Below are 17,877 nucleotides of genomic sequence, written 5' to 3'. Positions count from 1 at the left end.
CTTGTTGACATTCAAGAATCCAGTTTCAGATTGAATTACATCTTTTGTAAATTTAATGGTAAATTCTGTCACACTACGGTCACTGTTCCCTATAGGTTTTTTTTATAGAAAGATGTATTAACTGATGGACAATGCATAATACTGGATCCAAACAGCCTGTGCCCTAGATCATTCCCTATTATAAAGAATGCTCCACAGAAACTCCAGCCAATACCAGAGTTCCAAAACCTGGAGTTCAAGATTTTGCAGCTGAAGACATTTCCCATAGATGATAGTCTTGGCCACTTAAGCATCCACAGCAGCCCAGATGGCATTCCATGCAGCTGAGCGGTCACATAATGGCTTAAGCCTACTTTCAGATTGTGCTGTGGCTTCTCATTTGGTGGGGTGAAGAGAGAAGAATCTCAGAAGACTATTAAAGTTCTAACAGGACTAAACAGAGTCAGTGCAGGAAGGAGTCCATAACCAGAGGTCACAGTTTAAGGATATGGAATGAACAATTTAGGACTGAGATGAGGAAAAATGTCTGCAGCCAGAGGCGTACTTGTGAAATTCACTACCACAGAAAGCAATCGAGAACACACATTGTATGATTTTCTGGGAGTTGTTGGACATAGCACTTTGGGCCAAAGGAATCAAAGGACATGGGGCAAAAGTGGGAACAGGCTATTATGCTAGGTGATCAGCTACGATCATAATGGATGGCACAGCAGGCTCAGTTAGTTGGATGGTTGATTTATGATGAACAGCAACAGCAACAGCATGGGTTCAATTCCCACTCTGGCTGAGATTACTACGAAGGTTGCACCTTCTCAACATCAAGCCTCAGGCGTGGGATGGTGACTCTTAGGTTAAACCACCACCAGTCATCTTTCTCTCCAATGGGAGAGCAGGCCTATGGCCGGGCAGCCACTGAGTCACTGGTGGAGGGATAGTAAATGCATGATGTGGTGGGTAGGGTGCCAATCAAGCAATACATTGTCCTGGATGACTGAGCTTAGGTGTTGTAGCTGCATCTATCCCGTCAAGTACAAATATTCAGTTATACTCCTGACTTGTTGCTTTGTAGACGTTGGATAACCACTGGGGAGACAATGAGCTACTCCGAGCCACTGACCTATTCTTGTAATTGAACTAACTCCAGAGAACAGTATCCTGTCACAAAGTTACTCTTTATTTACACATGCAAAGTCCTTGACACCAATCCAGCTTTGAGACAGCTCTCTGCGTGAGCAGGACTTCTGACCTCCTGTTTACATCTGTTCACAGGGCTCCCTGATTGGGCCAGATTAACAGTACCAATCAGGGAACTCATATTCTATGAAGTCCACTTGGTTGACCTTTTAGAATCACTACATTCCTCCCCTCAACTGAGGTTTTTTTTGCAATTCCTCCCAGGGCATTTTAGCACTGGGTCAGGTTCCTCCAACTCTGCCTTTCTGACAGGTGGCATGTTACGCATAGTAGCTTGCCTCTTGCGCCTAGAGCATCTCGGAAGAAATTCATTCTCTTCTTTAGGCGACAAAGGAGTCAAGGTGGTGACGTCCACCATGTCCATCTCAGATTCTGAGGTCTCTTCAACGCTTGACCAAGAGGAAGAACCCAGAGGATTAAGAACAGTCAGAAAGGCAGTAGAGGAGCCGGGCACATTTTGCTCAAGCACCGTTTGCAACTTTCACATGGTTCATGTGCTTGCTTAGAACCGTCACACCTACCTGAACCTCAGATCACTGGACCTGACCTCACTTTGATCAATGTCGGAGAATGAAGGAAAAGATTAAGAAAGGGAAATTAGAATGAGAGTAAAGAAACCTAGCAAGAATCAAAAAGAACTAAAAAGGTGACAAGGAGAAAATTACCAAGGATAAATGTGTGGCCACTACATGTAGTCAGTAAAATTTATATTAGATAATAAAGGGAAATACAGAAAAAAAAACACTTTGCATCTGTCTTGTGGATGAAAATATGATAAACCTCCCAGAAATTAATCAGGAAAGCTTGGAGTTACTGTAAACAAGAGACCAGATATTACTGTTCCTAGAGAAAATAATGGGCTTCAAGTAGATAATGCCCCTGGACCCCATGATATGCGGCCCAGAGTGCTCAAAGAAATGGCTTCAGTTACATTGGCAGTCATCTTTCAAAATTCTAAACTCTAGAATGATCCTTACAGATTGGAAGGTGGCAAATGTAACTGCACTAAGAAAGGAGGGTGAGAAAAATGCGAATTATGAACCTATTAGCCTATCATCAATTGTAGAAAAATGCTACAATCTATAAGAATGTGATACAAGACACCAAGTAAGCAATGGAAGAACTGGGAAGAAATCAACATTCATGTGTGAAAAGTAAATCACATTTGACTAACCTGTTGGAGTTTATTTGAGAATGCAACTTGCAGAATAGATATGGGAGAACCAATAGATATAGTATACTTATATTTAAGAAAATTTTCTTCAAGGTCCCATACAAGGGGTTAGTAAACAAAATTAGAACACATGGGATTGGGGTAATACACTGGCATTGATTAAGAACTAGTTAATCTACAGAAAACAACCTAAAAATGACCTGTTTATTTCTAGTCTATCAGGCTATGACTAGTATGGTACAAAAAGGATTAAGGCTTGGACTCCTGCTATTCACAAATCTATGACAACAATTCAAAAATATTACATTTAATCTCCACATCCAAGTTTGAATATGATACAAAAATAGGTGGGAGAGAGGGGCTTGAGGAGAATACAAAGACATTTCAAGGGATTTTGGAGAGACTAAGTGAGTGGGCAAAAAACTGTCAGAAGCAATATGATGTGAAAAAATAGGAGGTTATCTATTTTGATACAAGAAACAGAAATACAGATTATTTCTTAAACAGTGAGAAGTCAAGAAGCATTAAACTTCCAAATGGGATGTGTCCTTGTTCATGAGTCACAGAGTAAAAGGTAGTCATCACAGTCCTACTGAATTCTGCTCTTATAGACAGACAACTGTGGTGGTTTAAACCAAGGTCACCATACCCAGGCAAGGTAAGCAGTTGAGAAGATAACCGCATGGTAACCTCAGTTGGTGCAGGAAACAAACCCACGCTGTTTGTATCATTCTGCATCACAAACCAGCCACCCAGCTAACTGAGCTAAATCAACCCCCAACACTTGCAGCGTGCAGGCGCAGTGAGCAGAGCAATTAAGGCAAGTAGTAAGTTGCCCATTTCTCCCCCCCCAAAAGGATTCCAGTATCACAGTAAAGATGTCTTACTGCAATTATATTTCAAGTGTTGGTGAGGCCACATTTGACTGCATGATGTATAGTTTTGGTCTCCTTCCCAAAGGAGAGGTATATTTGCTGTACACAGTGTGCAAAGAAGTTCAATAACGTAGTTCTTGGAACGGAGGAACTGTCCTATTAGGAAAGATTAAATAGACTGAACCTATATTTTCCGTAGTTTAGAAGAACGAGGGGTGAAGAATGAGGGAGGCATTCAAAAATGCCTACAGAGATCAAGATGATAGATACAGGAAGGATGTTCTATCTGGTTGGGGAGTCAAACTAGGAGTCTTCAGTTTTAAATTACCCTTTATTCTGAAATGAAGGAATCTCTTCATTTACAGAGTGGCAAATCTTTGCAATTCTCCTCCCTAGAGAGGGGCAGCTCAGACATCGACTGTATTCAAAATTAGGATTGATAGTTCTTTTATGTATTGAAAATACCGAGGGAGGTGGGGCAAGTCCAGGAAAAGACTAAAGTAGAAGATCAATCATGATTGCACTGAATGATGGGACAGGCCTAAAAGACTGAATGGCCTACTCTTTCTTTTAAAAAGTGTTGTGTTCTTAATTCCCATCTTCGATTACCACTAACCATGTACTAAAAAATTACTAACTTCAAGTCTCTACCTGTAAACTTTGTACCATCTCTCTTGTCCTCTTCCTAAGGCTTAAATTGACAGTCCCTAAATTGGATAATAGGCTGGGCAGGGGGTGAGAAATCACTAGATCAACCTTCCAACGCTTTTCTCCTGTCCTCCAGATACTTGGTCACACGCTCAACATTGAGGTAGGTACTGCAGATGACATCTACAAACATCATTAAATATATGGTATCTCCTGTCTCACTTGGTCAGTCAGAACATCAATAACAATCAAACAAGGAAGGAGCTCAGTACCAATTGTTACATCTCTGAGGTAAGCTTTTTTTTGAATTCCTTGGTATTTTTTGCAATCCTAAATATCTCTTGTTTTGATTAATGGTATCAAAATGCTTTACCTCCATGCCCATGAGATTTTCTTTTCTATCTTCACTAAACTGAGTAGTTGTCCTTGACCCAATACCTCCTCAATAAATCTATACTTCTGTTCATAGGTCAACTAGTTCTATAAATTTGCACTTTTTCATTCCATTCCTTGTTGTATTGATTCACTCCAGACTGATGTAGTCATCATTCCTCTAGCTGCAGTTACCTCTTCATTCTGCTCTTGGATATTCTTCAGTTCACAAGTACTGGCCCCATCTATCTTTGATTATATTCCCTTTAAACTACAAATGTATCTTTGATGCAGGTGTGTTTTCAATATATTTTGTTAAGTTATTTCTAGCAGCCATCTTTTTAGCCCTCTTTGATATTCAAACTTCCATACATTTCTTCTACAGCCAGGAATCTTTCTGTAACAAAATTACATTTTGCCTTTCTGTACAATTATTTTATCTTAAGAGCCAAATGACAATTCCTTTACTTTAATGGTCTGAGTTTTCATCAGAACGGTTTTCTTCAGCCTTACTACCTCTCGTGATCTTGCACACTTCTTTATTTTACCTAACCGAATTTTATCAGTCTTCTATGGTAACTTCCATTTCTCCTAGCTGTCTTACCATCTAATTCGTATGTTCATACTTCCGGTAGAATCTGTGACTGTACTCAGTCAGAGCCCAGCACTTTGTGTCCCTTTATTTAACGTTACTTTTTAAATGGCTTTCCTTTTCTAAAATATACTTACTATCTATCTTCTGATTAATACAATAATAAGAAAGGCTGAAGACAAAATTATCTGAAATTTGACAGACAAGAAATATTAATAAAAAACAATTCTATTAACATCAAGAATGTGAATCTTGGCTGTGACTATATATTAAATCACTAAAATAACCTCGACATATCAGTATTCAATGCAGTAAATGTATATAAAAAAGGATGAAGTCTATACTAACAGATCATGTCCTCACTAGATTGTGGTGGTCGACCAAAATATACACAAATCTCCTGACCAGTACCGTACTTTCTGCTTTCATGCCTGATGCTTCATGATTGATCTTATTTTTATCTTGCTTTTCTCAAACTTTGCTACTGAAATCAGATTTAAAAGTAAACTTGTACAAGTGTGTTTAAACATTGCATTGTAATGGCGAACAACATATGTTGACTGGGATGTCCTTGTAAGAGAACAAAAATAAAAGCAAAATTTCTAGCCACAGTTGAAGAGAGGCGTGGATTGACTACCTAACTTGTTTGCTAATTTTCTTCCATTTTTCACTTCCCTCTCCCATCTCCATTTTCCATCAAACTCAAAAGCATCTGTACTCTAACTTCCAGCCTGGAACACCCCCAGGATTTTAAAATAGTTTAATTATTGGTGGTCAGACTTTCAGCTTCCTTGATCCCAATTTCTTGAATTCTCTTCCCAAATTCTCTGCATCTCTATAGTATTTTCCTTCTTTAAAGGCAATCCTAAAACTCCTTTTTCTCTTTGGTCAAACTTTTGATCACCTATCCCAAGTTATAACTTGTCATATTTTGTTTTACAATGGCCCAGAAAGACCTTGGAATGTTTTATTACACTAGAAGGTGCTATACTAAAAAAGGTAAGATAGATGCCAAAGGCACAGTGTTTTCCTAGCTTTGGTCAGGCATTCACATCGAAATGTCAATGTACTGACAATGTCTTGGGCATAACCATTGGGTGTAATCACACAGGGATCACACTTCTATCCGGTGAGTAACAATGTTTCTGTTGCATTTTGAGGTTAATGTTTAAGCACTGACATCTGTCAAGCTTGGCTTGTACTAAATAAAGTACAACCACTGAACAATAAAGGCATAACTTTACCAAAATGTTTCAAAGTGAAGGTTGAAGGATTAATTCACTCTTCCCCAACTCTGAAATACTAACACTGCCACCCAAAACAAACAAAAACTTTGTAAGATCATTGTATGCATGGGTTCATTCTTATCTAAGGATATGAATAGCCCACAAGTTATGAAAGCTTCAGGCCGACGACTACATGAAAAAACACACACACACACACCCCTCAGTCATGTGTTAATTTTTAATTTCAGATATAAACAGATCTGGTGAGATTCGCAAGTAACAAGTCCCAGTAAATGACTTATTAAACATGCATAGACACAGCAGCTTCCTAACCTAGAGATTCATCAGGCAAAACATTTTATTCATTCTTGTCTGTAGCCAATTTTCTCACATCATCCAGCGTCCATTGACCAGCTGTAGATCACTATTGACAGTCTGGCAGCTGTTCAGTTTGGATCATTGGTCAACTACATCCATCAGGAGCCTGGTGAATTAATCAACAAGCACGCCATGAAGAAGTCAGATGACATGACATGACCAAGCTAGCTAAGCTTCTTTCATAAATGATGCTCGAAACTGAAGGTTGTTCTCAGCATTTTCTTACTTCAATAATCAGATGCGAAGTCTTATTGGCGTATTCTCAATATCCTTCAGATGACATCTGGTAGGAAAAACATTCTGTTTCCTTTCTTAGAGAGTAGGAACTGCTTATGCTGGAGTCTGAGATAACAAGGTGTAGAGCTGGATGAACACGACAGGCCAGGCAGCATCAGAGGAGCAGGAAAGCTGACGTTTCGGGTCTGGACCCTTCTTCAGAAATGGGGGGAGGGGAAGGGGCTCTGAAATAAAAGAGAGAGGGGGGAAGGCAGTGATAGAAGGTAGATGGTGGAGCAGATAGGTGGAGAGATGACAGACAGGTCAAGGAGGCGGGGATGAGGCTAGCAGAGATGAGGTGAGGTGAGGTGAAGGTAGGAAGTGGGGGTGGGGGTTGGTCAGTGAGGTGGGAGGAGTGGATGGGTGGGAGAAAAGACAGACAGGTCAAGGAGGCGGGGACGAGATGAGCTGGTCTTGGGATGAGGTTCCCCCCGCCATTTCTGAAGAAGGGTCCAGACCCGAAATGTCAGTTTACCTGCTCTTCTGATGCTGCCTGGCCTGCTGTGTTCATTCAGCTCTACACCCGGTTTCCTTCCTTGACTATTTTTTTTTTAAAAACAGTTCCAATTTTCATAAATATAAAAGGAACTGGAGTACACATTTACACTTTTCAACCCAAGCTTTGTTTTCATAGGAGGGTTTCTAATGTTCCATAATTCTTTTTTGAAAACAGTTGATTAAAAGCTGATAATACTTGAGCTAGTCTTGAATAGATTTATTTGTCTATTTTTCTCTGGATATTAAATAATTACTCGGATAGGTGGATAGTCTATGGCAAAAAAACTTTGGTTTTTCTAGAGAACATCTGCATATGCATTGGTAGTGTCCGATCACATTTTGCTTTTGTTTACTTGTCATCATTTACGGCTAGTCCCAATCTCCTAGTCCAAATGCCGATATAGTTGATAAGCTATTGTAATGCTGTTACGCTGTCTGATAAAGAGAAAAATCAGCAAAGTTCGAATCTGTAAGTTGTCTGTCATTGATCTGCTTCAATTCAACATTAACTTTGGTTCTCCATCCAGGGCAAGAGTAAGTGAAGACTTATATTTTGTAACGAGAAATCACTATACCAATAACACTTGCAATCTGTACTGAAATGGAAATACTTCTAGTCTGCTTCAAATGGGTGGAATTGTTAGACTTCAAGCGGATACAATCATTAGTTTGTGTTCTGCTAACATCAAAACTATAAACCAATTGCATTCATGTTTAACTCCCAGAGTGACCTCAGCTTTTCAGCATGCAATGTAGTTAGTGCACGTAATACAAATGAAGTTCAAATTAATAATGGAACATGACTTTGCTGGATCACAATAGCAGTGCTTTGCAAACTAATTTTTAATCTTACTCCATTTTAACTCATTACTTTTACAATGGAAATTAGGAAAGGGCAAAAACTAACTTTCCCAATAACACCTGTATATTATGCATGAATACATACCTAAAACTTTGAAAATTAAAATGAATCTAGATGCGAGTAAATAAAACATGGGTCCATATCCTATATAGCCGAGATATGTCTGGGGAATTCAGACCCTTAATTTGTACATCCTGCATTATGTGGGAAATCCAAAACATCCCTGTTGGGCTGGATGACTGTGTGCAGGAGATGCCTTTCACTGCAGAAACTCAAACTCTGGCTATTTGAGATTGAGTAGCAGTTAGGGTCACTACAGTGCATTTGCAAGGTCAAGAGGTCCACAGACAGCACATTTCAGGATGTGGTCACCTCACAGTTTAAGGAAGTGCACATAGAGAGGGAATGGATGGCTGATAGACAGAAGGCGATCAGATAGGTAATGAGGAAATCCCCAAAGTCCATCTTGTTTGCAAACCGTTCACCACAGGAAGCAGTTAGAGTAAAAGGTTCCTCTGTGGAGGCCAGACAGAGCCAAAGCCTTGGCACTGTGATTCGGCTACTCACTCAGTGGGGGAGGAAAAAGTGTGGTGGAAGGGGATTGTTAGTGAATGGGGTAGAGGCTTTTGCGCCCACTGACGTGGCTTTAGGATAGTATATTGTCTTTCAGATGCTAGAGTCAAAATGTCATGGAACAGCCACAGGGCATTCTGAAGGGGGTGAGTTGGTCGGCCAGGTGTGTGGTGTGTGCGTAAGACACCGGAGTGAGGGCACGCAAGCGCAAGAGAGAGAGAGACAGCACACGAGCATAAGACAGAAAGTAACCTCAAAAAAAAAGGTAGTAATCTCTGGATTCTTCCTTGTACTACGAGTAGTGTGTATTGGTATATAGAGCTGACGAGTGCACAGCTGGAGAGATGGTGCAGGAGGGATGGTGCAGGAGGGAAAGCTTTAGATTGCAAAGGGACTGGCATCGTTTCTGCAGGAGCTGAGCCCAATGCCAGTGGATGCATTACATCTGAAGAGGAACAGGTCCAAAATCTTCACGGAGAGCTTTGTTAATACTGTTGGGGCAGATATAAACTAGATTGATAGGAGGCTGGGATCCCGACTAGTAGCTCTGAGGGCAGAGAGTTCGAAGTGGAACTAGGCGTTATAAATCTAGTCAGGGAGTCTGGAAGATAGAAGAAACAGGCCGGATAAGAAAGAGGTGAGTTCAGCAAGGTTAACTGAATGTATTTTAATGCAAGGAGCCTGAAGAATAAAAGAGATGACCTGAGAGAACAGATAAATACGTGGGATGAATGACATCATGGTTACAACCAAGACTTAGCTGAAAGACAGAGCCACAGAGTCATACAGTATGGACCTATTTAAATCTTTCTCCTCTCACCTTAAAAATATGCCCGCTAGTTTGAAACTCCCCCACCCTAGGGAAAAGACCCTTGTTGTTCACCTTATCTATATGCCTCATGATTTTCTAAACCTCTATATGGTAACCCCACAACCTCCAACACTCCAGTGAAAAAAGTCCCAGATTATCTTTATAACTCAAACACTCCATTCGCAGCAACATCCTGGTAAATCTTTACTGAACCCTCTCCAATTTAATATTATCCTTACTATAGTTCGGCAACCATAACTATACACAGTACTCCAGAAGGGGCCTCACCAGCATCCTGCGCATCAACATGACATACCAACACCCATACTTAAAAGGTCTGAGCAATGAAGGCAAGCACGCGAAACATCTTCTCAACCACCCAGTCTACACATGATGCAAATTTCAAAGAATTAATGTTCCTGAACACTCTGTACTACAACACCACCCAGTACCCTACCATTGATTGTATATGTCCTACCCTTTTGTGTTTTACTGAAATGCAATACCTCACATTTATCAAAATTAAACTCCATCTGCCCACTCCTCAGCCCATTGACGAAGACCTTTTCATAATCTTTGATAACCTTCTCCATTGCGCATTACACTGCCAATTTTGGTGATGACTTTTAACTTAACCTTAAGCAGATTTGATGTTCTGGCTAATTCCTTGCATGTAACATTTGACTAGTGCAAGGAATTAAAGGTAGCAGGGGAAGAGAGATACTTCCTTCAAACAAGTTTTATGTAATAGTATGAATTAGCAACTACTCTTGGAATCTTCCAGTGCAAGATAAAAAAAAGAGGTACTTCAGCAGAAAAGCAAAACAAAACAAGAAACACTGTCTTCCATCAGACCCTTTTTTAAATAAATAGGTACAGAGGTGAAGAAATGTATTCAAAACCTAAAAAAAAAGACAACTGTAGAAGTGATCAGCAAGCACAGAAGATGTGGTTTCCTACAATTAAATCCACTGTTTAAAATCATTAAAGATGATTACAGACAGTATGTGATCAAGAATAGGACTAATTACTGCAAGAGATACCATACTGATCACAAAACATGAGGGTGAAGTCAAGTTACCCAAAGTGGGCAGAACACTTCCAGGAAGCCCACAACAGATTTTCTGTGTCAACCTAGCCCAATGCTGATTAGGTTCTCAATTAAACTTCCAATGAAAGTGTAAAAAAAAAAAAAAGTTTGTTAAAAAATGAGGCGAGGTAATTGCTGCACTCAAGAATAACAAGTATCCTGGATTGCATAATTGAGAACTACAAAGAATTTGGGGAATAAATGTGGGAAAACTGCCCAGGTGTCTTGTCCACAAAGAGCAGGACAATTCCAATCTGGCCAATTTCATCTCAGACAATGGTCAATGATCAGCAAAATAATGGAAGATGTCACCAACAGTTCTAGGTGGCATAGTAATAAACTGCTCAGATGCCCAATTTGGGATCACCCAATCAGAAGCATCCAGTTTTTGTCCAAAGTGCTCAATTTCAGGAGAGGAGGAGAGTGACTACTCTTGATATCAAGGGCAGTGTTTGATGAAATAATGGCAAAGAATCCCAGCAATTATGAAATAAATGAGAATCATGCAAGATCTCCACTGGTTAGACTTATATGGGCTCGTAAAAAAGGTGGCTGCGGACATTGGAGGCGAATCAGCACAGTTCTAGGAAGTTCCTCAGACAAGTGCCCTACAAAGAACCATCTCAAAAGTTCTTCAATTACCTTTGTTCCATTTTAGAGGTCAGGAATGTGGATGTTCATGGGTAATTACACATTGAGGAGTTGCAGATGGTACAAACAGATATTGAGGAAGTCCATGCACTGACAAGTAACATGGAAATATGAGCACATTTCAGGAAAGAATCTTTTTCTAAAAAAGACTGCAACATGCAAGACCATATCAAATAAAAACTGCTGTTGACAAAAGCAAAGCAAATCTGTTGCTAGCTGCATCAGTGAAAGATGATAGTATATACTGTCAGTTTAATCAATACTGTAGATTTTGGTACTAGGACTTTCAACTCCATGAACACAGAGCACAGATGGTCAGGAAATTTTATGTAAATTAACTGCTATGAAAGCATCAAGACAAAACATGTATAAGCTTCCAGTTTGGGGAGCAACAAATCTAATATATTAGTTATAAAACTGCAGTATTTCATTTTGAACTGCTTTTCATAGCAAGTAGAAAAATTGAATATTAAAAAGCTGAAAGAAAAATGCAAATTTCTACTGCAACCACTGAACAAAAGTCCAATTGATGCCCTATTACTTGTTAGCAAGCTAACACCATAGCCTCACTGTGTTCAGCTGTATCACATTTTTGTACAGAGAGCAATGAAATAAACATTGGGTCTGAGGCAGTAATATCAAGCATGGCACAGACAAGGACCCTGGTGACACAAGCTAATGATCAATCTTGTTCTGATCAAAACAGCAGGGAAAGAAACTGACTACCTCATGAGCCACTAGGTATCGCAGGAGAACTATATATAATGTCTTAGGATGTGGAATTTCCTCCTACCCCTCTTCTCATTTAAGGCAGTCCTTAAAATCTTTTGCTAAATCTTTTCTCAGGGGAGCCAATCTTTACTTGACCTTGGGTGACTAACACACTGCAAACTTCTATTAATATTAAAAAAACTAAAGCTTTGGAGCTTTCAATAATTAGATTGGGCACCAGATTGGTGTAAAAAACATCTACAGTTTTTTTTTCCCCCCACTGACAAAGCTTTCATAATTAATTAAAGTTAACTCTTTCAAAAGAAGAGATAAATGAAAGTGCAAGTATAAATAAAAGCATTACTTACTGAATAGGCACCAATTAGAAATGCTGCATTAGCTCGTTTTCGTTGATCAAAGCTGGTGTAGTGGACAATCTTCTTCCTTGACAAAGTAAATGACTAAAGGGGAAAGAAGTTTCTTGTTAAATAACATCCATTTAGTTTTACAAAAACAGCCAAAAGAACACAATCTTCACAATAAGTTATTAGAAAGCCTTGAACTTAGCCATTGTACTTGTCATCACTCCACAGACAGTTCCAAATACATTACACCACACTGTGGTTGAATAGATTATCCATTGGCATTAGAAAACGAACTTTTGAAGTTTCTCCATTGTATAGCTAGTAGTGCGGTTCACTGAAGTCTCTGAGCTGAGGCCTGCAAAGATATGGCTTCTCCAGAATCAAACCTTCCCACATATATGAACTACTGTTAACTGATAGAACCCCTTTCTAATTTTAAACCCCAGAGGTTTGGCTACATGATTATTAGTATAAGCTCTGACTTTAACAATTGTCCAGTTTGGAAAAGTACAACAGATAAAACATGCATTTGCCTAGCTTAGTTGTGAAGAATTAGTGGCTTGGCCGTGGTACCAACAATATGTATTGCTGATAAAAGACACTTCGTTGAAAATTTTTGTCTTGCACTCAACAGGATAATTTGCAAGGAATACCCTAAAGAAAAGAAAAACAATATTTATACTGTATGGAGTAGAGTCTGATTTAATTGGCAAAAAAAAAAAACCGACTCTGGTTGGTAAGGACGTTGCTATGGGAAAATCACCTGTGTCAGTTATCATTAACTGCCAAGCCCAGTTTAAATTTTAAAAACAAGCAGGTTGGCCGATTGAATGATGCTTTGATCACAGGGGTAAACTAGAGAATGGCTGCCCGCTATACTATTGCCATGAAACATGTGCACACATTCTATGTCTGCAAAGAACAGGGCCCTGTGTAATTAATATGGAACTTCCAGTACATGCAAGCGCACCATGATGATGCTGATTTACACTACCAAATTGGTCATCAGTATAATTCCTCACTCACTCAGGATTATGTAGCAAAGTATTGTCCAATTGCAGAATCACTCCCTGATGTTAGTACATTGTGTTGACAGTATTGCAATAGTGACAGGTTGGGTATAGTCAGCACCTTGACTGTTGCAAATATTTACATCCAGTTTTCCCAATACTTTGGTATTTTAGCAAATTGCCACGAAGACTGCATAACAACAAGGAGGCAGACGGCTGAACCGAAATCAGCCTTGCTACCTCTGTATTTGCAGTGAAACTAAACAGAAAACACCCACTAATTACTCCAATGTTTCCTAACCAGACTTTTGAAGAACCAATCCCAGACTTTGCAAATGATTAATTCCAGACAGTGGTTTTGTATTGCACACACTAACTTCAGCAGAGAAACAATTAAACAAGGTAGTGGTTAATTTCAATGCTTGCATTCCCAAACATTTGTGTTTGGCCAACATTTCATACAAAAGACAAAGACAGACAGACAGTTAAAGGGATTAATAAAAGAAAGTAACAAAATTGACCAGATTACTTAAATAGTTTTCAGTGATGTTTTGTTTCACAGGCATAAAGGTGGACTCCTTTGTTGCTTTTCTAGAACTACCAATTAGGGTTATTTCTCAGTTTAACTCTACTTTCTACTTTTTGGGCTTCTAAAAGCTGGTATGGGAGATTAGGCAGGGAGCTTTCAAATCTTCATACTGGGTCATTATCAGCCAAGCTCATTTCCTGAGAAAACATAGTTTGGAAAAAAAAAAGACTTCATTTTTGGTTCCACCCTAATTGACTGATATTGTCTTTTCCTGAAGCTTTAATTTCTGTTCAATTACTGCCATCTACTTGAAGGCAGGGTGACTTCCAAACTGGACGGAACCAATTCCCAGGTACTAACTTCGTTAATGGTATACTTCTGCTAACTTTAAATACAATGCTCTTCCCAGGGTTGTGGTATCCACTGGAGTGTTTTTAATCAAGAATCAGCCTGTACTTAGCCTCCAGCCTGCCCTCTCAAAAAAGTGCATTTGGTCTGTTCCTTTCCTTTTACTACGGGCTGTTTCATAGTCCACAAGTCATCTTCAGCTTCAAACCAAAATTGGTAAAATAATAAAAAATAACGAAAAATCAACAAGGGTTCGAACAAGTACAAGATGTGAAGCTTTGACAAAGTTTACCTTTTTACAGCAACACAAGTTCAGTACTACCTAATACTATTCCCAATATGTTTACTGTATCAATTTCTAATCAGTTTCTTGTCAATAGTAATTCCCAGGATATTGATTGTGGGGATACAGCAGCAACAATGCCATTAAATATCACAGGGCAATGGTTAGATTCCTGTCTTGTTAGACATGATCTTTGCCTAGCATTTGTTTAGCACAAATGTTAGTTGCCACTTGTTGGCCCTATTCTGGATTTTCCCAACTGCAGCAAAACCTGGATGTGAACTCACCTGGAGGTAAATCTACTTTACAAGGCAGAAAGAAAAAAGTAGCACATTCCTCAAGTCCCATTAATTCCTGATCTTGAGAAGCAGGAAAGTCTAGGGCTGACTGCATCCAACTGCTTTTGACACTAAGAAAAACAGAAGCTGCTGTAAAAGCTCAGCAGGTCCGACAGTATCTGCGAAGAGAAATCAAAATTAATGTTTCGGATCCAGTGACCCTTCCACAGAACTCGAAACATTAACTTTGATTTCATCTTCACAGATGCTGCCAGACCTCTTAGCTTTGCCAGCAACTTCTGTTTTGTTCCTGATTTACAGCATCTGCAGTTCTTTGGTTTTTATTCTGCTTTTGACCCTACTTTATTTTCTGCAATAGCAGCTCCAAATTACAAACTATGAAAACCGAAAGAACTGCAGATGCTGTAAATCAGGAACAAAACAGAAGTTGCTGGAAAAGCTCAGCAGGTCTGGCAGCACCTGTGGGGAAAACATCAGAGTTACCGTTTCGGGTCCGGTGACGCTTCCTCAGAACAAACTCAGTTCTGAGGAAGGGTCACCGGACCCAAAACGTTAACTCTGAGGTTTTGTTACAAACTACGAAAACAAGTTCAAAGTTATCTTTTTCATAGATCAACCATGGATCTAGAATGGATGAACAAGAGCAAATACTGGCCCTTGAGCCACGTTCTTATGGTCAGGGATTTGTTTTTATGATGTTATGGTAAACTGGAGTTGCAACAGTTTATAGTGATGAATTCAGAACCTCTGACCAGAGTTTCTATGCAAGCTAAGGATGTAAGAGATCAGGAACAGAAAAAACAAAGGGTTATATAGCTGGTGCAGATTAGGAGTGAGGAAGTAGTAGTAAGACCAACAGATAGAAGCTAGTAGAGTCAGACTTTAAAAGGCATGTCAGCTCAGGAGCATTCCAAATAGTCTGTTCCCCTGCACCATCCATATAGCGTTGCAGGTTTACAGTCAACTTTCTTCGAAAATCAACACTCCATTTTCATCATCCTTGTCTGCAGCATGTTCTCGGTCACGTCATTCACTGCTTTAGAAATAACCTTTTCACATTCCCTATACACACCTTACCATAATCTTATGTCACATATAGTCCTTTAACTATCAACTATTGGGAACAGTTCTCTCATCAATCTTGCCTTGGTAATTTCCTTGTCTTGCTTGTTTAAAAATGTTACACCTCCGTTCACACTTTCCTACGTTACACTCCAACTAGATTTTTCTCCCCCCACTCAACCTCGCTATCCTTCTGCAACTTCTTGGAGTGTTCATCAAAACCCTACCCAGTTTAGTGCCATCTGAAATATAGCTACTATGCTTTCACTCGCCTGATCAAAAATTGTAAAAGCCGAAGCGCCAGCACACATCCTGGTGGGACACATCTCATCACATCATGCCAAAGACTGATTTATGCATACTCTGCTTTCCACCAGTCAGTCAATCTTCTAATCATGCTAATGTTACCTGCTACACTATGAGCTTCTCACATGGACTTTGGATGTGGCACCTTATCAAATGTCTTCCGAAAATCCAAGGACAGCATACAGGTAGTTCTCCTATAACAGTAGTTGCGTTCTTCTGCGACCTCATGCTATAGAAAATCACGTCATAGGGAAAAATCGCTATACTGTACAGTAGAAAATTTGCATTATCCAAACAGCATCCACTATTCAATCGCATTACAGCCAATTCGTGTTAACGAAACACGTGATATAGCAGAAAAACCTGTATCTACAGGATCCCCTTTATCCATAGCATGAGGTACTCCTTCAAAAAAACTCCAATGAAGTGGTTAAACATGATTTCCCTTTGACAAAAATCATGCCAACTCAGTTTTCTACGGCATGCAGTTAGAATTAATCATTAAGAGTGATTGTAACATCTTTCCCATGACAGACATCAAGGAAACTGGGCTATAGTAGCTCTATAAAAGTTTGCTTAGTACTACTTCCCTTGTGATTTCACCAAGTTCCTCTTTCTCCTCCTGGTTTAAAAGCTATTAATGGAATGCTTTGCTATCCCCTACAGTGAGGACTGAAGCAAAATATTTGTTAATATTAGAAAATGAAACGGTGATGATATGAAGTTCTCATTCTCACTCTCGAAAGAACCAGCACTCTGCTTACATACTCTTTACCTTTTTATAAAGAAAAGCTGCATAAACTCTGGCTATCCATTTTTATATTCCTAGCTAGCATCAAACTATTTTTTTTCCTCCTGATTAACCTTTCAGTCAGTCATTCTCTGCCATTCCTTATATTCTGACCAATCAACCTGTGTAGTTCTACACTTTTTCCTTAAGTTTGATGCTTTCCTTAACTTTAGTTGATCACAGATGACGAGTCATTCCTCTAGATTATTTCTTTATAGTTGAAATATACTTATTCTAAAATATTCTCTTAAATAACTGCCATTGTGTCTATAAATGCATTCGCTTCAGCTAGCTCAGTTTTTATGCCCTCATAGGTGCCTTTTTTAGGTTAAAAATACCCATCTTGCACCCAATTTTCTCTCTTTCAAACTGGATATAAACTTCAATCATATTATAGTCATTGCTACCTAGGGGTGTCTCAATTAAACCCATCGGGTTACAGAATACCAAGTCAAAAATAACGTTCTCTGGTCAATTCCAAATGCGCTTTATATGTAGATTAAAATCACCCATGATTACTGCCATTCCTTTATCACAAACACCAAATATTTCTTCTTGTATACTCGGCCAAACGTTGAAATAGTCACAAAGGGCTGGCAGACCATTCCAGCTAGTGACTGCTTTTCCTTACTTCTCTTCATCTCCACCCAAACCAAGTTCATCTATAAACTTAAGCTACCCCTCCACCTTTACCTTGCTTCCTATTCTTCTTGAATGTACTACACCTCTCAACATTCAGGACTCGGTCACCTATTCATCTTGAAGCCATGGCTCAGTAAGAGCTATCAAATCGTATTTATTTCCTTCAATATGCACTCAAATTGGATGTAACATTCAAAGAGTCATACAGTTGTACAGCATGGAAACAGACCATTTGGTCCAACTCGTCCATGACGACCAGATATCCTAAATTCATCTGGTCCCATTTGTCAGCATTTGGCCCACATCCCTCTA

At 39.4% G+C, this 17,877-nt stretch overlaps 1 protein-coding gene across 1 annotated transcript in view; it reads right to left on the bottom strand.

Moving 5' to 3' along the window:
- Positions 1–6,305: 6,305 nt before the first annotated feature.
- cdc14ab (cell division cycle 14Ab) overlaps positions 6,306–17,877 on the bottom strand; it is a 19,955-nt gene continuing 8,383 nt past the window's right edge. The window contains exons 4-5 of the mRNA XM_020530265.2: positions 12,300–12,392; positions 6,306–6,565 (exon numbers count right to left, since the gene is read on the bottom strand). Coding sequence (XP_020385854.2) covers positions 6,545–6,565; positions 12,300–12,392 — 114 coding nt within the window. The 3' untranslated portion in view covers positions 6,306–6,544. The remainder of the gene's footprint in view (positions 6,566–12,299; positions 12,393–17,877) is intronic.

This window comes from Rhincodon typus, chromosome 10, assembly GCF_021869965.1.
Source record: "Rhincodon typus isolate 14 chromosome 10, sRhiTyp1.1, whole genome shotgun sequence".
Lineage (NCBI taxonomy): Eukaryota > Metazoa > Chordata > Chondrichthyes > Orectolobiformes > Rhincodontidae > Rhincodon > Rhincodon typus.
The sequence above is the reverse complement of the archived record's forward strand: the minus strand, read 5'-3'. Positions and strand labels throughout refer to the sequence as shown.